The 23916-nt window shown below is 32.6% G+C and overlaps 3 protein-coding genes across 7 annotated transcripts in view; 2 read left to right on the top strand and 1 right to left on the bottom strand.

Annotated features, from left to right (window-relative positions):
* The first annotated feature begins 796 nt into the window (after nt 1-796).
* LOC134831139 (phosphatidylinositol 3-kinase catalytic subunit type 3) lies at nt 797-4547 on the top strand. Its single transcript, XM_063844795.1, has 5 exons — nt 797-946; nt 1016-1742; nt 2396-2757; nt 2813-2991; nt 3051-4547. The coding sequence occupies exons 1-5, from the start codon at nt 867-869 to the stop codon at nt 4469-4471; spliced, it is 2769 nt and encodes a 922-aa protein (XP_063700865.1). The 5' UTR covers nt 797-866; the 3' UTR covers nt 4472-4547.
* A 148-nt stretch (nt 4548-4695) lies between these two features.
* LOC134831066 (uncharacterized) lies at nt 4696-7596 on the top strand. Its single transcript, XM_063844708.1, has 2 exons — nt 4696-4833; nt 4895-7596. Exons 1-2 carry the CDS (start codon nt 4795-4797, stop codon nt 7478-7480), a joined length of 2625 nt encoding a protein of 874 aa, XP_063700778.1. The 5' UTR covers nt 4696-4794; the 3' UTR covers nt 7481-7596.
* A 593-nt stretch (nt 7597-8189) lies between these two features.
* LOC134831897 (uncharacterized) overlaps nt 8190-23916 on the bottom strand; it is a 55274-nt gene continuing 39547 nt past the window's right edge. For all 5 annotated transcript variants that reach the window (XM_063845733.1, XM_063845730.1, XM_063845734.1 and 2 more), the window contains 7 exons: nt 21917-22439; nt 16124-16250; nt 15904-16062; nt 12720-12867; nt 12057-12662; nt 9592-11987; nt 8190-9534 (listed from right to left, as the gene is read on the bottom strand). In XM_063845733.1, the coding sequence (XP_063701803.1) occupies nt 9295-9534; nt 9592-11987; nt 12057-12662; nt 12720-12867; nt 15904-16062; nt 16124-16250; nt 21917-22439 (4199 nt within the window). In that variant the 3' untranslated portion in view covers nt 8190-9294. The remainder of the gene's footprint in view (nt 9535-9591; nt 11988-12056; nt 12663-12719; nt 12868-15903; nt 16063-16123; nt 16251-21916; nt 22440-23916) is intronic.

Here is a 23916-nt window from a genome sequence, read left to right as displayed (position 1 = left end):
TCATTGAGAACTGGGTCATTTGTACAATTTATTTATTTTAATAAATAAATATCTATTTAAATATATTTAACAATAACTTCTGTACTGTCCATTAGCTTCGTATACTTCTTCCATCCGCACTCTTCCTATCCTAATACGAAAATTTTAATTACGACGAAGTAAGCTTTAGTTCTTAGAAAACGTCAAATAGATCAAAAATGTACCCCCTCCGTCAGATTGTATCGTAATTTTGCGAAACCTTGTTATTTAAATTGTTATTTATCATCCTTAACTTTCATTTTATATGGCACCATCTATTTACGACGTCGGAAGTTTGAGGGGGGGTGGGGGTCCATGACTTTCCGATGGATTTCGACGTAGGGGGAGGGGAGGATAAAAGGAAAATACGACGTCGTATAAATTCTCTATAATTAAGATTTTTTGTTTCAATTTGTCACTAATATTTAACCGCTTCAAACTTTTTCGATCTGTTTTTTAACTTACTGAGTTGACGAAATGTCCAGGAACCGAGTAAACATGTACAATTTTTCACAAAATTTCCATATAAATTTGAGCTAATTTTTAACAATTTTCCTTGAAAAAGGGGGGGGGGGTATTTTACTCAAAAGTACGTCGTAAATTAGGGGGGTCTTTAAATTCCGACGGTTTCCGATTATAGGGGGGGTGGGGGTCAAAAAATGTCCATTTTTATCCGACGCCGTAAATGGATGGCGCCTATTTTTAGAAAAACAATGGCACATCCCCAGTTGAGTTTGAAAATATCTGGTCGTCCATAAAATTAGACGTCAAAAAGGTAAACAAAGAGATTTTCCGTAGTTTTCTGTTATTCGTAGTTTCCTTCGGAGACTTAACTCCTTCATACCAAAATGGAAAACTTTGACAAAGTAGATGATACTTTTCGGTATGTTTACAGTTCGTCACTAGAGAAAAGAATTCAGATTAAAGTGTGAGTATTGCATATCATTGGCATTTTCTGAGTCATCTTGACCACTATTATAATTTTTCTTTATCGCAGAGGAACTTTGGAGGGAGTACAGCAAAAACCATCATTTGAAAAGTTGTTAGAAGATCCCTTGCTGAGATTTTCTGGTTTATATTCTGAGACAGATGAGGGCAAGTGTGCATCATTTATGATCCGCTTACAAGTGTTCAATAATGGAAAATCTCTTGGACTCCCTGTATTGACAAGCTACAAAGCTTTCACAACACGTTGGAGTTGGAATGAATGGGTGACTCTTCCGGTTCATTACAGTGACCTTCCACGCACTGCTGTTCTTGCTCTGACAATACTCGATTGTGCTGGTTCGGGTAAGACTTCAGTGGTGGGTGGAACTACTATCTCGTTTTTCGGTCGAAATGGCGTATTTCGACAAGGTCTTTTTGATCTACGTGTCTGGCCAAATGTGGAAGCAGATGGCAATGTGCCATCCATGACACCGGGAAAAGGACGGGACTCGGCTAAACATCAGATGCAACGTTTAGCCAAACTTGCAAAAATGCACAGAAACGGTCAGATACCTAAAGTCGACTGGCTTGATCGTCTGACTTTTAGAGAAATCGAATTAATTAACCAAAATGAAAAGCAACAATCGGATTATCTGTATTTGATGATTGAATTTCCAGCAGTGGAATGGAGTGACAGAGCTTATACGATAGTCTATTATGAAGCGGACGGAGATATGAGGATCCCGTTTGTCACAAAACCGAAATTGGTCACTGTTCCTGACTCTGAAATACTGTTGGTAAGTAAAACGCATTCTTTATCTTCGTATTTGTATTTATCTATTCCCATACGTTCACACACCGTTGCACTTAAAAGACTTCTCATATATTAAATGATATAAAATTTTACACTGAATTTTTGCAATGAATTCGCATTGAAAAGAGAAAAGTAATCGATAGACCGCTCTTGATTGACTCTCTCTCTCTTTTTTACATAAATTCAATTTAAAAATGCAAAGGTACTTTCTTTCTATAAATTGAAATCAAATTTTGATTTTATATGTGTACCGGTAATAGGCAGTTTTTTATAAATATTCTTATCAGCTGTTACTCTTGAGAGATCTTAAAACGCGGTGATGTCAAAAAAAGTCTGTGTTATCTAAATCAGTTGCTATAGAAAAGTGAGAAAACATAACTAAGTATTTGAAAGTGCATTATAAACAAATTGACAAAGAAATTAAAACGAGACGAGCAGTTGTTTAGTTGAGAATAATTTCTGGTTTTAACTATATTTTTTAAAGATATTTATTTGTATGGTTTCTGAATTTGATCATGGAAGTAATTGTGGTGCTCAATTTTAAGGATTACCGTTATTATTGTTGTGTCAGTAATGATATTCGCTCTATTGACTTAGTTATTAAATATCTTATGTAATTATTATTTTTTATTCTAGGATAATTTAGTGGAAGTAAAACATCATAAATTAGCCCGTGCAACGAGAGTTGGACTTGCGGATAAAGATGCAAAGCCTACTGCAGAGCAGAAAAACACTCTAGATAACATTATTTTTCATTATCCGCCAACGACCTGCCTTAATTCAGATGAAAAAGATCTTCTATGGAAATACCGATTTTATCTTAAACGAGAGAAAAAGGCGCTCATCAAGTTTTTGCAATCCGTTAATTGGGAGATTGAAAGTGGAACTTCAGCTGAAGTTAAGCAAGCTCTCGACATTATGTTACAATGGACCCCAATGGATGTTGAAGATGCTTTGGAACTGTTAACACCAGCATTTAAACATCCTACAGTACGAAGGTGAATAGAAAAATTTCATTCATGATGAATCATATACCTAAAATTCTTCCCGTAGATACGCAATAACGCGATTAAATCATACGCCAGATGACGATCTTTTACTGTATTTGTTGCAACTAGTACAAGCACTGAAATACGAAAGTTTCGACAACATTCCAAGCAAGGATAAGGAAATTCTCAATAATGATAATGGGTGTGACACTAGTGCTTTGTCTGAATCCGTTAGTGTTTCGGGTAATAATTGTTGTTTGCTTTGAAAAAAAAAAAACTTGTTTAAATATATTTATTTATAGATAAGATGACATCATCGCAGCATGCTTCAAATGAAGATCGACACACTCCTGCTTCGCTCGTAGATGAAACACCTCCATCGATATTCCCAGCAGAAACTGGATCCAGCTCCGTCGTTTCAGATATATCTATTACGCGTTCGTCTGACTTACAAACTGTTCCATCAGATTTGGCTTCATTTCTTATTCAACGAGCTTGTCGTAACTCAAATTTGGCAAACTACCTTTACTGGTTTCTTTCGATCGAATGCGAACCTCAAGATACGCTTCGTAAACAGGATGATCGTGTAAAGGCAATGTATGTTGCTGTAAAAGAAACCTTTTTGCGTACTTTAAAGACTGGAAGTGAGACTCACAAAAACATTTACCTAAATTTGATGAAGCAACAATGTCTTATCGACGAATTGGTCAAGCTGGTTAAAATGGTGCACAAAGAATCGGGGAATCGCCAAAGGAAAATAGAGAGACTTCAACATTTACTTTCGGACTCGGATACCTTTAAAATTAATTTTGTGAACTTTGAGCCACGACCACTTCCACTAAATGGCACGGAAATTTGGGTGAAAGGCATCTTGCCGCAGAAGGCTACTTTGTTCAAAAGTGCATTAATGCCGTCTAAGATGACTTTTGTAACGGTTGACAATCGGGAATATGTGGCTATATTTAAACATGGTGATGACCTACGCCAAGATCAACTAATATTACAAATGATTACCTTGATGGATAAATTATTGCAAAAAGAGAAAGTAGATTTGAAACTTACGCCGTACCGTGTCCTTGCGACAAGTTCCAAACACGGGCTGGTGCAGTACATTGAATCAGTGACAGTAGCTGAGGTCCTGAAGACCGACGGTACGATACACAGCTTTTTCAGAAAACATCATCCAGCGGAAGATGGGCCTTATGGAATTTCGCGTGAGGTAATGGACACCTATATCCGTAGCTGTGCTGGATATTGTGTCATTACCTATATCCTCGGCGTAGGTGATCGGCATTTAGATAATCTGCTCTTAACGACGTCCGGAAAACTCTTTCACATTGATTTCGGCTATATATTAGGACGAGACCCTAAGCCGTTGCCTCCACCTATGAAATTAAGTAAAGAAATGGTCGAAGGCATGGGAGGTGTTCAGTCAGAGTTCTATAACGAATTTAAGAAGCAGTGTTACACTGCTTTTCTGCACCTGAGGCGTCACGCAAACGTTATGTTGAATCTCTTTTCACTTATGGTCGATGCATCTGTGCCCGATATTGCTCTTGAACCTGATAAGGCGGTGAAGAAAGTCGAGGATAATCTGCAATTGAGCCTAAGCGACGAAGAAGCAGTGCAACATCTGCAATCTTTATTGGATATTTCCGTGTCAGCTGTGATGCCTGCCGTCATGGATTTTTTCCACAGAACTGCACAAATTATGAGAAATTAAAAAAGGATTTATGTAAATATTTAATAAAAAAAAACCTCTCTACTCAATTTTCTTTTTTATTTATTTTTATTTGATCTAGGAATTATAAAAAAGGACGATAGACCAAACGTACATAAATGATGAACTTACTTTTTGAGCAATGTATTTAAATACATAACGGCTTTTTATTTAAATATAACCTATTCAATTGTATGAATTAGCGTTAAGAAGTCGCCAAACAAAAAATTGAATCAAAAAATTTGTTGCTTATTTTTATTTATTTTTAGACACTACCTTAGTATTTAAATGCCATTTCTAAAGTAACACTGGTCACACGTAATACCATGTTCAGTAGTTACGAGAAGAGAAGGAAAATCGGACAGGTAAGAGTAAATTACAAGTTCTCCTGGAGCTTCTCATTCTTCTCATATTTTTGTCGTTCAGGACTTGGAGCCACCTGATAATTCCAATATTACGACGAGTAGCGAACCTCAGAGACTTCCCAGTTTCTTTGTTCAGATTCCACTTGAGATTAATCAGCAATACCAAAATCGTAAAAACAATACCATAAAATCGGAAGTCAAATTCGAAAACCATGATTCGGCAAGCTTCAAAACACCAACACCTCCAGCATCCACTCCAACACCTCCAGCCAGCAGTGTCACACCTGACACTGGTACCTCGTCGTTGCCGAGTATCAGCACAATCATACATGGTACATCTTGGCCTATAACATCGATGGCGAAGAATGAGGAGTCACAACCTGTTATTTTTAAATGTGAACTTTGTCCATTTATCAGCATATGCGAACACAATTTGAATTCGCACATTGCGGAGCACACGCAAAGGAAATTTTTACGTAAAAAGTTCTTTTGTCCAGGATGTGATAATGTTCATTATGAGAAGGCTGCACTAGAAGTTCATCTATTACAAGATCATGCCATGACAATTAGTGAAACCAATACACTCGTCGAGTATGTTTTGAAATTTAATAGCTACGGAATTAATAGGAGAGCGCGTGGAAAAGGACGAATATCTATAAAAAATGCGACTCAGTTGAAGAAACCTGACCTTTTACTAGAAACTGGCCAAGAACAGAGCAATGTTACTCAGTCAAAATCGCAACCAAAAATATTTGTTAAATCTGTTCAGTATTTGAAAAGGCCAGAGTTTTGTTTTAATACAGAGTCCGTTCCAGACACCACGAACTCATTTGAACAACAAACTTCAAGCATTGATGCATTTACACTTCACACAACTGAGCCCACGCCACCGCCTTTCACGTCAATTTTCGACACGATGCAGAATGTTGAAGTGCCTTCGTCTTATTTTGATAGTAATTGTGAGGGTCCGATAGAGAATGATTCAGGCATGGAAGTTGAGTTTCAATCAATACCATTGGAACATCCAAAAGCTATTACAACAGAACCTGCATTGATAGAGGATTCTCCAGTTAAAACGTGTCAAAGTGGAAAAATTTACTTAAAGGATATCAGCGTATTACAAGACCCACGGCCAATGATAGCAGAGGAAACCCTACAACAGCCAACCATCCATCTTAAAACTGTCGATGAACTGAACGCAATGGCGATAAACAATTTGCCTTCAAATTTCCCAGGTAACTATGCGGTAGATGTTGGCGCAGATTGCTTTAGCAATGTCAATAACGATATTATCAACTTAGACGAAAGTGATATTAGTGATTTGATTGATTTGAACAACGATGATAATTACTCGCAACATAGCTTCACAGCACTTCTCAATAATGAATTTGATAATGATACAACTGAATTCGAGACAAAGAAGGTGCAATGCATTGCATCGTCGAATATGAATACTAATAATGAAAATAAAATCGAACAAAATGTGAATGAGATTGACAATGAAAGTGAAGGAATGGAAACTTCCACATCCGCTAAGCATCGTATATATCTAGCCACAAATCTAACAAACGATTCTCTCCCAGTGACTGCTGCCATAAAAGTTATCAACGCTGAACCCAAACAAAAGCAAGGTCGTCCAAAAGGCGCACGTCAATCTGGGATTACACAATGGCGCAAAAATCTTCCCAAAAACATCACTGAAGATGATGTCCTTGGTCCCAAATGTCAAATAGATGGGTGTGCCTTGCGTTTCAAACATCATAAAAATATGGAGTATCACCATAAATGCCATACTTTGATGCAAAACGGAGGTACGATATGTCCCGAATGCGGAAATGCTGAGTTCAAAAATTGGAATAGTTTGCATACACATCTTTGGCGTACACATAATATCGATATGGAGCTTTATGCTTGTGAAAAATGCTCCTTCAAGACACCTATTTTGGCCAGGCTCAAGTCAGAGCATATGAAGACTCACTCAGACCTTCGTGGATACAAATGTGGTTTGTGCGATAAAAGTTTTAAGAATGCAAAACAACTCAAACATCATGTTCGAATGCATAGATTACGGCTAAATCCCATGAGCTCCCAGAAAAAACCCACCGAGCGTAAATGTAACCAATGTCCCTTGACATTTCCGAATACTGTTGCTCTCGAAAGTCACATAATTGATGTTCACACTATTGTTTCGGAAAACAAACTACCAAGTCTACCGACGACCGTTCAAGAAAAATCCCCTGAAAAGTTTAAAAAATACAAGCACAAATGTCCTGAATGCAGTTATGGATCAAATGATCATAATGCTTTTCGAAGACACAAATTTCAACATTCTAAGGATAGTCTGTACAAATGCTCATTTTGCTCCTATTCCAGCATCCAAAGTACCACATACCGGAAGCATATAGAAAAACAACATCCTGATCAAGCTTCAAATCTGGTATTTAGATGCCAAGTTTCTTCGTGTACGTTTACTACAATCAGCAGGAAGAAATATGATTGTCATGTAACGAATCGACACCAACTGATTCCAGAAACCGTAAATTGTGAAGTTTCTAATAAACCAAAAATCAAAGTGAGAAAAATTTTAACGTTAACGGATCCAATACATGTTTCACCAGAATTTTTTTCAAACATTGAATCTGATTGAATGAAATAAAAACGATATTAAGGCCGCTCCAAATTTTTTTCGAACTTTTTGTCCCAAAAACTTTTTTTCAAAATGGGGGGGGGCAAAAAAATAAAAAAAAAATTTGAAATACTTTTTCATACAAAATGACAAAATTTGAACAAATTTTTGTCTTTAATGACAAATTTAGTAGTTATGATTTTAGTAGTTTTTGTGGTATTTACATTGAGATTTGTTTTTTTAAAATTTAAACAAAAAAATTTCATAAAAATATCTGTCAAAAAATTTTGAAAAATAATTTTTTGAAAATATTTTTAGAGAAGATAATTCATGTTAAATTTCGTTTTTCAATACAAAAATTGTTGAAAATTGAAAAAATTAAAAAAAAAATTATGAAAATTTCTTGAAAAAATATAGAAAAAGACCAAAAAAATGGTCAATTTTGATAAAATTATAATAATTAATAACTTTTTTTTTTATTTTGCCCAATTGGATTTTCGGCTTTTGAAATGGGGCATGGGACAAAAAGTTAAAAAAAAATTTGGAGCGGCCTAAAGTCAAAATAAATATATAATTGAATTGTAAAAAAATAATCGTGAATAATTCTTGAAAAACTTAAAATGAAAATTTATAGGGAACAGCTTTTCATCTACCTTCTGTTTTCTTGTGTCGTATTTTCTCGAGCCATTTTTTAAAAGTAAGTACATTTAAATCATATTTTTTTGGGAACATTTTATTAATTATAATAATGTATTGATTCTTATTCTAAATTTATTTAAGAATATTATTATAATAATATTTTGTATTTGACGCTTTATTTTCTCAAAAATTTTCTAATCTGACCATCGGTTTTCATATGTATCATTTTAACAAAGGAAACACCTATATCATGAACATAAAATTTAGTCTTAATTTATTTATTTGATAAAAAAAAATATTTAAGTACTATCATTTAATAATATTTCTGAGTCGTCAGTTTTTTTTCATGAAGCACATTTTGACAATCATTTTACTTAGTTTGGCACATTTTCGGATGTATTTTATTCGTCGCGTTTCAAGCGGTTTTTGTTAATTCACTTTAGATGCTAAATGTTAAGATTACATATTAATTTACGTAAACATTTAAATTTAATAAGGTTGTGTTAGCCAATGCAGTTTTATTTTTATCGTGGAAAAGGCGATGTGTGTCGGTTTTCAATCTGGGTTTTACTCATTTTTCTTGTAAAATTGGACAAAGGCACCTTAATATCAAAAGGTATATAATGAATGTGAATTGAGAACGGCAAAAATCGGTGAGAATGAGTTACAAATATTCAGTTTTTTTTTATTTATGTCATAGTGAATTTAAAAAAACATTCAACGTCAAGATGATATGAGTTGTGTTTTTATTTACTACTACAAGTTAAAGTTCAAAAAGTTTTTTGTTCAAATTCCTCACGTACATTTAGGTGACATTTGTTAAATGCATAATGTCCTTTTTAACACCATTTTAACACCAGAACAAATTAGAACTTAAAAGATATTTATCTACTAAATGATGCCTGAAGCTTGATGAATATTTGATTTTTTTTTTATTTAATTAGACATTTTTCTAGAATGTTTGACTAGTATAAAGTCTTGGGATCACGTTTTTTTTCGATATACGAAACTTTAATTAATGTTTATTGGTTTTTTTCATAATAAATCGATTATTTTTTTTTATTATTATTATTATTTAACTTAAATTTTATATGAGTTAAAAAAAAAATAAATACACAGATATTATATATGTAATTTATAAAACATTTCGTTATCAGACCTCCTACGTTTTGGAGCGACAACTTTGTATAAATAATTTAAAATAAACCCTTTTCTTTCTTCAATTTCGATCGTTTCCATGACGAAAGTTGAGAGAATTCTGTTTTTGACATTCCTAGAGCAGATTCAAATTCTTCGTCGTTTAAATACAATTCTAGTTTGGTTGGATTAACTCCCTCAGGCAGAGGCCGTTCCAGCAGTGTTGCAAGAGGATATGAAGTACATTTGAAATGCGAGAGTGCTGCTGTAATTGGTGTTGCGATAGCATGGCGTCCATCCTTGAAAAGAAAGAAAAATAAGGAAAAATTTTTTTTTGTAATGTAAGAATTACTCACTTGAACATTAATTTCAGCAATGTCATCTCGATCAATCCAATCTGGGAAAATAGCTTTAAACTCTGTAGGCTCAAGTCCTGCCCACACAATAAATCCATTTATCTCTGACTTATCGTTTTGCGCGACAGAAGCATTGGTTTCTTTATCACTCGATGATTTGTCAACTTCGTCGTCGTCGCCATCCGACAATGTGCTAGCACTAGATAACTCACTGTTACAACATGATGTTTTGCCAGACAAATTTTTTTTCGCATTCCAATATGCTACAGCGGTTTCCATAGCAGCTTTTCGCTCTGCTTGCCATCGATTTACTCCAGACCGATTTTCATTGTTAGGACTACTGGTCGGAACACTATCGCAAGAATCAGATCCAGTTGTTATGTCTTCCACAGGCCACCATCCGAACCACAACCAAATAACATGATCATTATCAAGCATGAATATCGTAGGTTGACGCGCATTGTAGAGGGTGGATTGCGAAAATGGGTAAGGAGATGCTTTGTCTTTCATGCGAAGTTGGTAACTGATTTCGGTGACACCAAAACTGCCAGAAGTTGAAGAAAAATGGAACAGTCGCGGTGTAAAATCATATGGATGTGTTGAGCTCATCAATGAATTGTATAAGTGGCGGTTTGTGCCTTGAATCGCATCCATAAACTGCAAAGTTTCTTTGCCCTCAAACTGTTCTTCAACATTAACCTGAATCGTGTTTGAAGGGAATAATTGCTTGAATTTTTTCTCGGAAATAATTTTTGCGGCATTGTTTGCAACATCTTGGGTGTGTTTTAGACTCTTAGCACCATGCCATACAATTATCTCCTTTAAAGTGCCATTTATTAAAAGCATACTTGTGCGAGAACGCAATTGTCTCATATTGCATGGTACCTCAGTAACAACTGTTTCTTCTAAACAATTGCCTGATATGATATATAAGCGCCACTTTTGAAAATTATCCTCATCAGACTTTCCTTTATGGATGAACATAATTTTAAAAAGTCTAATAAATGCGGTTGACTCATCGCCTTGTGATATTCGTAGTTGCGATCCTTTTTCCTTATCTAGTTCGACAGTCATTAAAGCAGCAGCTCCCTTTTCATTCGTTGATGCATCAGAGCCATGCCAACAAAAGTATGCACATCTATCACGACCAACAGTGGCCCTCTCAGATATTTTCCCAGAAAGCTCACGAACAGTGATGGAAATGCGATAAATCCAACGAATGGTGTAGCTTTCGGCGGAGTAAAAGTGACCAAATTCTTCTTCAGATGCTACAAGTTTATATTCTTGCTCGGTCAGATGCCATTTTTGCACTGATTCCGTTATAATTTCATAATGACGCATTGTGTCATCGTCATAATAAAAATGACCTCGGCCCAAATTGGAGTTTTCTAAAATAAGGTTCGGTTCTTCATATGGTTCTCCCTTGAAAAGGCGCTCACCATCGGGAGGGGTAATATCAGAACCGTCTTCTCCAAAGCTAACGTCATCTCTGAATTGTACAGTAATATCTGGCCAATCTTGGAATTTTTCCCGAAATAACACAGTCTCCATGTTTTGTGTGACTTTAGCCAATAAGCACCATTCCGGTTTTTCTTTTCCACTTTTCGTAATTTTTTGTGAAGATGAGCGATCTCCAGCAATGAGTGAAAAGTTTAATGGACACAAATCACACATTGAGTAGTCATATCCTGATTGAACAAGTTCCTGGGCAAGATTAATTGCCAACCGTTTATCCTGATTGCTAACATTTTTTCCATTCCACACATAAACTTCGCTACCGAAATTAAATACAAGCACTTTATCTGCATTGAGCATCGATATTTTTGGAATTTGACCCCAAAATTCTTCAAGAGGAACAAGAGCCTCGTCAATCAGCTCATAAACCTGGTTAGTCTCAAGTAGACAAGCTTCAAAGAGCTCATCTTCGTCAGCGTGCCCACAAGCAAAAAGCTCATCTACGGAGCACACTCCATCGGCTTTTCCGAGAATTTTCCAAAATTCTTGTGAATTTCTATCACTAAACTTCCCTAAGGTCTCTTGAACTAACGTTACCGAAGCAGCTGTACATCCCAAATCTTTATCTCGGATAATTTGAGCACAAATATCTTTGCTACGAGATTTTTCGATGACATTTGCAAATGTGCCTGTATAATTGTAAACCTTTTCCGGTGTAACAAGCACGAAACAATCACCACGATTTATGGATTTGTAATGTGGCTCAACAAGACGAGTTTGCACATGACGACGTCCCTTTATATGCAAAAGCATCAGAGGTTTAAATGGAATCCATTGCTGATTCAGTGGTAAGCTGCTAGATTTCAGACTAACTGACTTAAAATCTTCTACCGAAGCCAAACCAGCCAATGCTTCAACTGCTAAATTTTTTGCCTTCGACACTAAAAGAAAAACATTTTTATTCAATATAAAAAATTAAAAAAAAAAAAAAAAAAAAAAAAAAAACTCACATTGCTCCAACTTTATTCTTTTCAATTCCTTCTCTGCTATTCCAGATTTGATTTCCGTGTATTCGCTTTGTAAGTCCGTTCTTGCAGCTAAGGCTTTTAGTGGATTTCTAGCTGTCTGTCGTCTCTTCGGTCCTTGGACTACCTTTTTGTGTCCAGCTAGAAGCCGCTCAGTGGTTCTTTCGATCACATTCAAATCGTCAACTTCAACTTTCTCATTTATCACAGTTTTGGTAAAAAAATTTGAAAAAGTGACATCATCGTCCAATTTTGGAATCATCACTTTCGATCCAATGAACTCATGTTTGTCTTTCTTAACACTATCTGAAGCAAGAATTCTTATATTTTCACTATCCTCTCCATCACCAGGTACACTATGACTGCGTTTCAGCAAGCTACCCTTATCTTCACCGACAGCATTAACGGTGTTTGAAGCGATCTGTGTTTGTACCATCATAGATGAAGACTTGGTAAGTCCAACGTTCGAACTCTTGAATGGCTTCATTGGAGTCAATGATTGTTTTCCCGGTGACTTAACGAAAGGCAGTTGAGGATCCGATTTTTTGGTCAATTTAGCAGCAATGGTGAAATGGGAGGCGTCTTGTTGTTCTAAGTTAAGGTATTTTTTTATTAGAATTGGACCATCAGAAATATTTAAAAACTTACCAACTCGAGTTTTCCATCCTTCACTGGCTGTCCTAATCATTCCAAGTCGATCTGAAATATTACCACCAGCTAATGTACTATCAAGTATAGGCGCCTTTTCTTGTCGTTTTTTTTTATCATCCAACGATTTTGCAAAATTGAGAGCATCCTATATTTAAATAAATATTTAAACGAACTTCGTTAATAAAATTTTTAGGTTCTTGTGGATTAAAGTGAATAATTAGCAAATAAAAATTATGTGTTATAAAAAGTTTCAAATGCAATGGAAAAATACCTTAGTAATGATTGCAATGGTCACGTTCGACGAATTTCACCGTAAAATTTATCCATAGTTTTGATATAATTTTAATTTTCTTTTAGCAAGTAATTTATTAGGTTTATTGGTATTTTATAACATTGTTTTTTTTTAAATATTTCATTTTTATGTTTGTTGGTTTATAAAAAACTACGCGAGTCATAAGACGATAATAAATCTAGTATCACAAATACAAGTCTTAAATTAGCTGTCATTTTACAAAGTCCCTTTTTATTTGGTTTAAGCGGTTGCAAGGAATTTATCGTCATCTAGATTTAAGTCTGATAGCAACTCAGTGATTGAATATTCAGATAAACATCGTGAAAGTTCATCAATGTGAAGGAGATCATCAAAAGATATAGCAGAATCAAATTTTTTATTTTGAAGAATTGCATCATAAATTTCCTGAGTTAGAATTTCGTTAAATTTAGAGTTGAGCAAGGATTTTTGGCTAAGACTGCGACGCAAAGATCGAAGGTTTTCCATACTGATGGGGCGTGATGATGATCTTGCCACAGATGAAGGCGCATGTAAAGAGAGACGCTTAGACCCTACAAGGCTTTCTACTGAAACAGATTTTTGGAGTAGTTTAATAGGTTCCAGTGTAGTTCGCAACAATTCTTCTGAAACACCTTCTTTGTTGTTGGTTTCAGTATCGACAAACTCATCACAAAGTTCTTTAAAATCTGTTTGTTCATTCAATTGATCTAACAACTCCGTGATTGAACATTGTGAAAGCCTTTTGACTTTTTCAAATGTTTCTGTATTAACTCTTGTTTTTACGTAATATTCTTCATTTTTAGATTTTGCATGTGAGTTATCGCCATTAAAATACTTTAATAAATTCGTTTTACCAACCGCTCGATCAAAATTTTTATTTTGAGCCAGTGACAAGTTTGTGCGTTTTGATTGCTCATCATTTACCGAATTATTGTGCTCAAATTTTTCCTTCAACGCAGAAACAACATGCCGATTATGGATATTTTTCAATACAATTGAGTCATCATTAATTTTGTATCGCGACCGTATACTTTTTTCGTAGTTATAGTTCGCGTTCGCAGATTTTAGCTCCTTTGTTGTTTTAATTTTTGCACCTTGAAGATCGACGACATCATGACCATTGTCATTTACAGATGTATATAAATTTCCATTAATTTCCATACGATTGATGCCATTTTTTTGATCATCATCGTAATACATGCCACCGCATTTGCACATTCTAACGATTAATCTTTTTGATTTATTTTTCCCTAAAGTCTCATTAAACCTCTTGAGAAATGTGTATAAAGAACTAAGACTGGTGATCACTAGAATCGGGTAAAACATTACATACTTTGCCACTTCTATAGAATGTTCAAAGTCAATCATCTTGATTTTATTTTATTCTTTGTTTATTAACTTTTGTACAATGTATCTCTATGAATCATTTAATTAGTACAATAAAACACTTCTTCAAATATGTATATTAACAAAGAATGTCGCTGTTTAAGTAAGACGCTGAGAATGACAAAAATTCCTTCCTTATTCCGTGAATGCACTAGTTCAACTGATTTACCCGTACGAAACACACTCATTCAAAACTTTAAACACGATTTATTAGGCAGAGCCACGAGACTTCGATTTGTTTATTTTACGGAGACACTTGATCAACGATATTCATTTCATGAGTGAGTAGTAATGAAACCTATCTATTTAGTATTTGTAGTAAAATACTACGACTGATAAGTAAAAGTGATGATAATTGTTGTTAACACACACTATTAACACATTTTATCCATATAGGTATAATATTTCGATAAATTAAAACACATTAAATATTACACTATTCTATAGAAGACCTTCCTAAATCAGTTGGTACAATCGGTTTGAGGGAAACGGTTAAATTAATGAATGCCTTTAGTGCATGTTATTATTTAAAAATTTTGAACTTCTTTAAATTGTTGAAACTAAAACATTTTTACACAACAATAAATTTGATAATTGTTTAATTATTATTATACACGAGTTGGATTGAATTGTAATTGCTAACTAAAAAGCACGGAAAGGAAGGAATGTCTCTGAAAAAAAACCGAAAAATATATAGCTAAAAAATTTCCTGATATATTTTTAAGCGTGTATTCAAGCGGCGCGAACCAACATTCGACTGATTGCTAATTTGGCAAATTTAGTTTACTATAGAAATATTAACTGCAATTGTGTGTGTTACGTTTTCTTCATATTTCGTCTCTTCTTCTCACTTTTGACCGTTGTCTTGTCTGTTGTTTATATTTGTAAATGAGAACAAGCATAGGCGGGTCCAACAACTTGTTTCTGTTTGTATGATTTTTATTTTATTTTATATTTTTTCACTTGAGTTCCTTTATTCAATGGACGTATTATGAATCCTGTATTGTGTTAAAATAAATAAATTGTGCACATGATTGGCATTATTTTTAAAATCAAACAACATGATAAGGTAAATCAGTTGCTAAGTATTTGAACAATCCTTATCATATATGCATATGATAAGATCAAATAAGCAATGTAAAATTGTGACTCATTAGAAGTGGAATGAGTAACAAATTAATTTTCCAGTTAGGTCGATTAAATTAAAATATGAATCTTTTATAAGTTCCAATAAGTTTCCTACTCATCGATCGATTGATCGTATGAATTTTATGCGGGAATTCTGATTAAATTCATATAATAATCATGTTACACAAGCATTTAGGTGTTTTAATACATTTGAAATTAAACAAAAACTAAGCGCCTCTGATTGTGGGTTCAAAAGCGTGAAATTTTTTACGGAAATTAGTTAATTGCGTGTGAATCAGAAAGTCTTCAATAGCGTAGTAAATAAATATCTTTGAAAATTGCTCTATAAATTTAAATATTTGCAAATTTTCTTACATTAACTAAATTTTCACGTTTAACTTCGTCGCCAACATCCTTTTTTGCAATTCTTTTCCGCCAATCGTCTTCGCCACTCTTTTGCAAAGCTGCAAGACGTTCGGCAATTGATCCACTCTTCGCAATAGTATCACCTTCTGGTCTCATTGTTATGTCAGCCTGCAATTCAATGTAAAAATTTAGAACTAAAAGAACTTAAAAAAAATGAAAAATTAAATACCTCTGTGTAACTTCGTTTCAAATTTTCGTTATCTGACTTTAAGTTTTTTAACGAATACCTTACGTTTTTTTCAGACAGGCCTTTATCTACATCATCTTTTTGGGCTAGATGAGACTGACTTTTGGAGCTATAAATATACAAAAAATATAACAAACATAAAGCTTTAAAAATGTTTTTTTCTGTTAATAAATTTAACAATAGAAAATTCATTTATATTCTTTGCGGAAATCTAAATTAGATTGTTATTCAATTGTGTTGGCATAATTTGAACAATTTACTTCAAATCACATTCATTTGGTCGAAATTAAGGAAAATTAAACTGAAAATGGATTTGACAGATTCAATATATTTTTATGTATCATCAATTTTAAAAATCAACGCAGAAACAAAATATAAAGGTACAGAAAAACATTTAGATGTCAATCAAAAAACATGTAAATAAATATCGTGAGATTGCAACCCAACTTCAGTTAGAAAAAATATCAATGCTCAGTTTTAAAGTGAAAAATTAGATTCATCATTGAAATATGGTCCAGTAACACTTATCATCGAACCGTAACCGACACAATTTTTTTTACAGAAATTCAAAAAAGTAGTTTATTTATTTGGTGTGAGCATTCAGCAGCTCATCAAAAATGTTTGTATGATGCAATGATTGTTGAAATAACTCTCACAAACAATTAATTGACTTTTTATGCAAAAAGGTACAAGCTCATTGACTATTTAAGTTGATTAAAAACAGCAGTAGTTCGAAATAAATTAATGTGTTTCTTTTCAGATATTCAAGAGTTATTAATTTTCAGTGATTTGAAATTTTATATTAAAAGACACAATTCACAAAACTACATTGAATCATTGAAAAACCAAATCAAATAAAAAATTGGTTTATTTAAAATTGATTTTTTTCAACAAATTTTGTTTTTACACTTTGTTTATTCTATGGCAACGCGTGCCATATCTGAAAATGACATTAAAACTTGACGCTTTTTTTGGTTAAAGAAAATTAGTACATATTTCTATCGATCTCTTTGTTTTTCTATTTAATTTAAAGCATACGATTTTGTTTTGTATATAATATAAAATGGATGTTAAATTAAACTAGAAATCATCGCTGAATGATATTTTCGTGACAAAATAAATAGCTTATCGGTTTGTGTATTTTTTTTTTATTTTCCACCGAGTCAATAACCTTTTAGAAAGGCTTTTACTTATATGCAGTAACATTGCAAAATTCTTTAAAATAGACCCCAAAATTGTTGAAAAACGCCTAATAGCCTCAGGCCCCACTGCTGAGAAAATCCGCTACTGTAATCATAGAAATATTTATATTACTGTACATTGTTTAATTCTATTTACGGAAGGAAGTTGGTGCATTCATTGAAATATATTTTGCATAAAACTGATAAAACTCACTCATATTCAGTTATTATCGCAAAATGAGAGCGAAAAGACTGACAATGAATAGAGAATGCATATAATGTTCCTTGTTCTATATTTTAATCAGAGTACACAGTTTTATAAAAGAAAATATATACATATATATATACGACTGTCACTCTGGAATGTTTAATAGAGCAGCACAGGCACTATGTTTGGTCTTCTGAAAAAAAACATAAAATAACGAACGAATGCAACGACGTAAAGATGAAATATTTCATCTTTAATATTCAAGAATGCTCATTAATTCTAATAATTAAATAAATTATGTTGTGGAAATATGATAAGCTCATTTTTAAAATAAAAAAAAAACAGATTTTCATCCGTTTATGTTTTCTTTTATTTTTAACTATTTGCCTTGACTCTTTTTTATCCTTAGCTGGTTAATCATTGAATGAAGAGATAGAAGAACACATATAGGTGGGTAACTCACAAACCATACAAGTTACTTCGGTTCATGAAAATTATGCAAAAAGGAAAATATTCTCCTTCTATTACATATTCTATCTTTGTAAAATTGTTTTCTATCCATGAAATATTCTATTTGTAAAAACAAAACTTAAAATTGTACTGTTACAGTTTAGAATCAACGCTTTAAATTTGTCTGTTTTCAATATACGTGATGTTCTGGCATTTATTGATGTCGTTTACTTTTTAAAGTGAGGTGAATGCACTTTTTATACCTTCATCAATTAGGTAAACCATCGAATTAAGATGAAAAATCAATGAATTATTAAAACTCAGTTTTTTTCTTTTTTTACACATTATATTTTTCATAGGTTAACCCATCTTAAAGCAACACATTATCACCTTCTTTAATTCTTTAAAAAGGTATCATGATTAAATTATTTTTTCCAACAGTAGATATGCCGGTAAAACCTGATTTGCTAATTGATTCTGAAAGTGAGTTACATAGTGTTCCACAAGAAAAGTAAAAACGAATTGGCCGTAACATAAAAACTTGTATTTTATTAATTATTGCGTTGCGCTTTCATGCAAATTTTCTTTTTTTCTACGTCATTAGATATTAAATAAATAGCTAATAAAGCTAATTCTTTTTCCAATATAATAAATATGACATCAATGTATATTAGCATATTTGTATTAAATGAAACTTTCTTTTTTAAAATGTTTTTCCAGTCGGACAGACTTAAGAGTACAACGTGACTCACGTAGCTGATAATTGTGTGGGCATCTATTCCTATTCTGTTATATGAGATTTGAAATTCATATAACAATACTCAAAATCATTTACTTTTTCAACTTTTAATGTACTTATTTTTGATTTCATGTACGATAAAAATGTTGTTGGAACCTGTTATAATATTTATAGTGTATTGAATCATGTTTAAATCAATACAGATGTTCAATTCAACTTTTTTTACTTTCTTCCATTTATGGTAAAACGTTCGATTGAATATTATTACTTTACATTACATATGTCCATGCATTTAGTCATACAAATTTATAAGATGGACCTATTCATGCATTTGTGTTTAATATTCTATTGAGCATTTTTTTTATTTAAAAAATTAATATTTAGATTTTTCCTTATTAGATATTTTTACCAAAATGGTATAAAATTAAAGTTACCTAATAATGTCTTAATGCTCATACAATAAGAGTTAACCGTTTAGAGCACAACAATTTATATCACTAAACACAAATTGCTCTTTTTATGACAAAAACAGTAATTATGATATGTTCGTAACATTTGTGAGCATGAAAATTTCATTCACCTTTATGTGACTTTCTGTGTCTTTAATTGACATGGTTAATTAATTTAATTTAAATGGTTCACATAGTAAAATATCCATGGTAAAATCCTTATTAGCTATTTAAAAATTGTTAGATTAATTTTTGTATAGTCACTCTAGTTTATGAAAAATGATCTTCGTAAATATTTCTTTATTGTCTGCAAAACATAGAACATACTATACATTTATTCATAGACACAAATAAATACGTTGAACTTTGAAAAATTTTATGTGTTTACACCCTGTCGCAATCTTACAGACAAAGAAGTAAGGAGGTTGAATAAAGACAAAACTTAATTCGGAAACAAAAAAAAAACTAAATTGTGTTTTACTTAGATTTTTAAAAAGCTTTACCTTGTGTTTTAATTGTACTTTTTGTTTTTTTTTTCAACCTTTGTCAATCTTTGTCTACACCTGCAGGATTGTCTTAATGTGAATCTTTTTTTGTTTTTTTTTAACGGTTTCAATTGTGCATATAATAAATGTATGTGTGTTGCACTCGCATGAGTGTTTTGGTGTATTTCAAAACGAATAGACGTATTTCAAAACACAATCACAGATGTATTTTTGAAATATATTTTATGTTTTTGTGCAATTATTTTTCAGAAAAATTTGGGTTTTCTGGATAATCACTATGCTAGTCGACTTCCTATTAGTTTCTCACCAAGCGTTGTTAATATTTCAATTGATTAATTCACGTTTTGTACTTCATCTATTTGCCTTTGCCGAACACAAATAATTTGCACAATAACAACCAACACACTTAAATAAACGTGCTTGTGTTTTACTTTTATTTTATTTCGAACTTTGGTTGTATTTATTATCACTGAAAGACAGACCAACAGAAACTATTGCCATCGCGTCTGACACCGACGACAGTTGAGCACTTAATAAACAACAAGGTCTATATACATGAATGTGAATGAAAATAAACGCTGTTTCATATTATATATACCCATATATTTTGTGTTGAATGAAAACAAAAAACGTGAGTGGAATGATTGTTACACTCACGGTAACTCAAAGTACTCATTGTCATAATTTCCGACCAGGTCACAAACAAAGATTCCAATGACCCAAGGTGAAAAAAAAGAAACATGCCCCAGGTGACAATCAAATGTCGGTGCGTGACCCAGCTCACAGAAAATTATTTTGAAGCGTTGCCTTAAGTTCCAACCTGTACAGGGGCTTGCTCCCTCATTTTCGGGCATTTCCTTCAGTCTGAGGCACTTGTTACCCTTGGAAAGTTTAAAGAGGAACCTGAAAGCTACATTTTATGGAAGAACTTTTGGCGGGATTTGTGGAAAACTCCCGAGATATGAGCCCGCAAAGTTATACGCGTTTCTGTAGCATCCTGTACGAGAATCCCAGGTCGCAAAAAACTGAAAAACCCCTTGCCCAGGTTGCATAATTCTGAAAAAATCCCAACAGTACACAGCATACGGCGTTCTGTGCATCCCAGAGACGAAAAAATTGCATCGTCACACATTGCACTTGTACGAGACCCAAGACGCATTACAATGACACCTTTTTCTGCCCGTTTTTTTTAATCATAAACTTAAAAATCACGAAAAACTCTCAAAAAATGCACATAAAATCCTCCTTACCTTCATCCTTACCCTCTAATCTAATTTTTCTAATTAAAAAAACCTTCTGAGCCTAATTTAAAAACCCTCAAAAAAGATTTGGACACCGAAGCGGGCTCACTCCAGTCGTTACAATTTACATTATATCCCTTTTTCCAAATCTTGTATTTGCTACATTAGGGTGTTCCAAAACCGTTTTCTGTTTCGCGTTACATGTTTTAAAAAACCATGGGGGATATAGAAATTTTATATGGATTTTCGTTTTTAGTACTATATCGTATGGAAAAGTAATACAATTGTTCAGTTTTGAATTTTTTCCTATGATATTGTCATAAAATTAGCGTTTTGACTTAATTTTTCCTTTCCACAAATTATTTTAAAAAAGATTTCTAAAAAATAATTTTCAAATTTTTGATCGTTATTTAAAAAAAATAATAGTTTTTGATTTTTTAATCGAAATGTTCATGAGTAACCTAGTGTAAAATGTCAAATTGTTGAAAAACAGCTAAAATATTGCAAAAAAACCTAGCAAAACTTGATTTCTCAAGTCATTTAGTATGAAAAAGTATTTCAAAATCTATATATTATTTCTATATCTCCCATGGCCAATTTTCATAAAAATGATGGAGAAGGAAACGCGAAACAAGATACGTTTTTGGAACACCCTTAAAATTTAAAAATGAATAATTAACTTTTGATTTCATTTTTTAGGAACTAAATATTTGCATGATGTTCAATTAAATACATTTAATTTTTAGTGTTAGTTTTAGCATTTAATTTTATCTTAGCGGTCTATACCGCTTTCAATCAACTTTTATTATTTTTTTTTAATCGTACGTTTAAAAACCATTTAATTTGATTTTTAATCAGTTTTGATATTATTATTGATTCATTTTTTTGTGCAATTTGCAATTTGAAAATTTGTGCAAAAAGTTTTAACTTCTAAAGTTGTAAAAATTGACTATAAATATAGGTACTAATTGTGTAACATATAAAAAACAAAAAAAAAATACCTTTCTTTTTGGTCCATACGATTTTTCGAAGCTTTCGCTGCAATAGCCGACATCAAATCCTTATTCAATGAATTATCTCTTTCTTCACCTTGTGTGGAACGTGCATTTTGTGCTGATTTTCCGACCGTCATCAAATTCTTAAGTATTTTTGAGTCGTCTTGAACAGCTGATGCTTTTGAAACACTTCTTAGGATTTTTGCTAGATTCTTTCCAGGTTCCTCATCATCAGACTCTGATGAACTTTCAGACGTAACACGAATGGCACTCTCAGTAGATTTATCTCCGCCAACCTCTGACTCTTTTTTTGCTTCAATGTTTGCTGCAACTGTTGTGGCTGATTTTTTCAAGTTACTGACAGACGCATGTGTGGATTTCTTGAGTCGTGATTTTAGTTCGGAACTAAGGTCCGTGGGAAATAAACCGATCGCGCCGGATTTTGATTTCAGAATTCCTTTTTTGATGTCGCTCACGGTAATTCCCGTAGAATTGGTTGATGGAGGCGATAACGTTGTTTTTGAAGAATCTATTTGAAAAAAAAAAACACATGAAAATTTAAAAAAAATTGTAAATACAGATAAATTTAAAAAATTAACAGAAAATACTCGAAAAGCAACTATTGAAATGAAACAAGCAACATATACAAGAAAATTTCAAATTTATTTGAGACATGCAAAAATAAAAAAAAACTAGTGAGCAGTTATCGAGCCGATGAACTGGAGCGCATTTATAATTTAGATACAGTTTTTCATTCAGACTTTTTACATGCTTTTTTATTGAAATTCAAAATGTGCATTAGGTCAAAGTTTCGGAATGTGTATTGGGGCAAAATTTTAGATGGTTCATTGGGACAAAGTGTTAAAGAAACTTCAAATTTCATAGATTATTTGAGAAAGCTCATAGAAGAAGAGAAAGGTTGTTTTAGAAAAATAGGAATGAATAAAATAAATAATAGGCGAATAAATTTAATATTTTCATTTTTTGTCCCATAAATATTTTCATAAGGGGGAGAAAGAAAAAATATATATTTTTTAATTTTTGGTTTGTAATTTTTTAACCTTTCTAGACGTTAAACATTGATTCTTACAATTTATTTAATTTTACTCTAATTTATTTTCAAATTTGAATTCAAAAGTGGAGAAAAATCAAATAAAATCTCCCAAAATAAAAATTTTTGAAAAAAAATTTTTAGGCTCGTGTCCTTAAAAAAATTTCTTCTAGATTCATATAGGAAATGTATTATTAAAGCGAATTTCTTTTGTTTTTTGTATGATTTTATCGTAAACAGTAATTTTTCAATTAAAAAATTACGTCAAAAATATATTTACCATTTTATTTATATTAAATTTTTCCCCCTGAATTTTTTGGACAAAATCGGAGGGGGTCGACAAAAAATTGATATATTGAATTTATTCTCCTAAGAAAAGTTAGTTATTGAAATATTTTTGCACTAAATGTTTGGAGTTAGCATATTTATGAAAACAACTATTCCACCACCTACTGCATTAGTACCATGAACGATATGAACAGTTTACCCTTTTACCAAAACATAAATTTAAAAATTATTATAAAAAAAAATAATAATGAAAGATAATTACAGTCGTATTGCTTTCTTCATACTTGGATGTTGTTTTTTTGCTCATATATAATAAATTATCGTTGGTCAGATTTGTCTCATTTGATTTAACATTTAACTTACAATCTAAATATATTTTTTAAATTAAATAGCAATGCTTAACTGAGTAAATGTAATCGTTTATATAATTTTTCAAATGCCTTATCAGCTTTCTTTAGTTCTGTTTTGTCTATGTAAATATCTTCAAAGTCTCTTGCAGGGAAGGAGGAAATAGTACGATGAAATTTTTTGAAGCTGCTAGATAGAATACGACGTTTGACGGTTCTAATTAATGGCGTCGATGACTGTTTTAATCGTCTTTGTCTGCTTTCCGGTACTTCATACTCTGAAATTCGCGAGTCGTCGTTATAAACCATCACGCTACAGC

This window comes from Culicoides brevitarsis, chromosome 2 (assembly GCF_036172545.1).
Source record: "Culicoides brevitarsis isolate CSIRO-B50_1 chromosome 2, AGI_CSIRO_Cbre_v1, whole genome shotgun sequence".
NCBI classification, from domain to species: domain Eukaryota; kingdom Metazoa; phylum Arthropoda; class Insecta; order Diptera; family Ceratopogonidae; genus Culicoides; species Culicoides brevitarsis.
This window is presented reverse-complemented; position numbering and strand designations above follow the sequence as displayed.

Excerpts from the sequence above, each read along its gene's own strand:
- LOC134831139 (XM_063844795.1), top strand. The coding sequence starts at position 867 with ATGGAAAACTTTGACAAAGTAGATGATACTTTTCGGTATGTTTACAGT. Across the intron at positions 947-1,015 it reads AAAAGAATTCAGATTAAAGT|AGGAACTTTGGAGGGAGTAC; the intron begins GTGAGTATTGCA and ends TCTTTATCGCAG. Across the intron at positions 1,743-2,395 it reads CTGACTCTGAAATACTGTTG|GATAATTTAGTGGAAGTAAA; the intron begins GTAAGTAAAACG and ends TTTTTATTCTAG.
- LOC134831066 (XM_063844708.1), top strand. The coding sequence starts at position 4,795 with ATGTTCAGTAGTTACGAGAAGAGAAGGAAAATCGGACAG. Across the intron at positions 4,834-4,894 it reads AGAGAAGGAAAATCGGACAG|GACTTGGAGCCACCTGATAA; the intron begins GTAAGAGTAAAT and ends TTTGTCGTTCAG.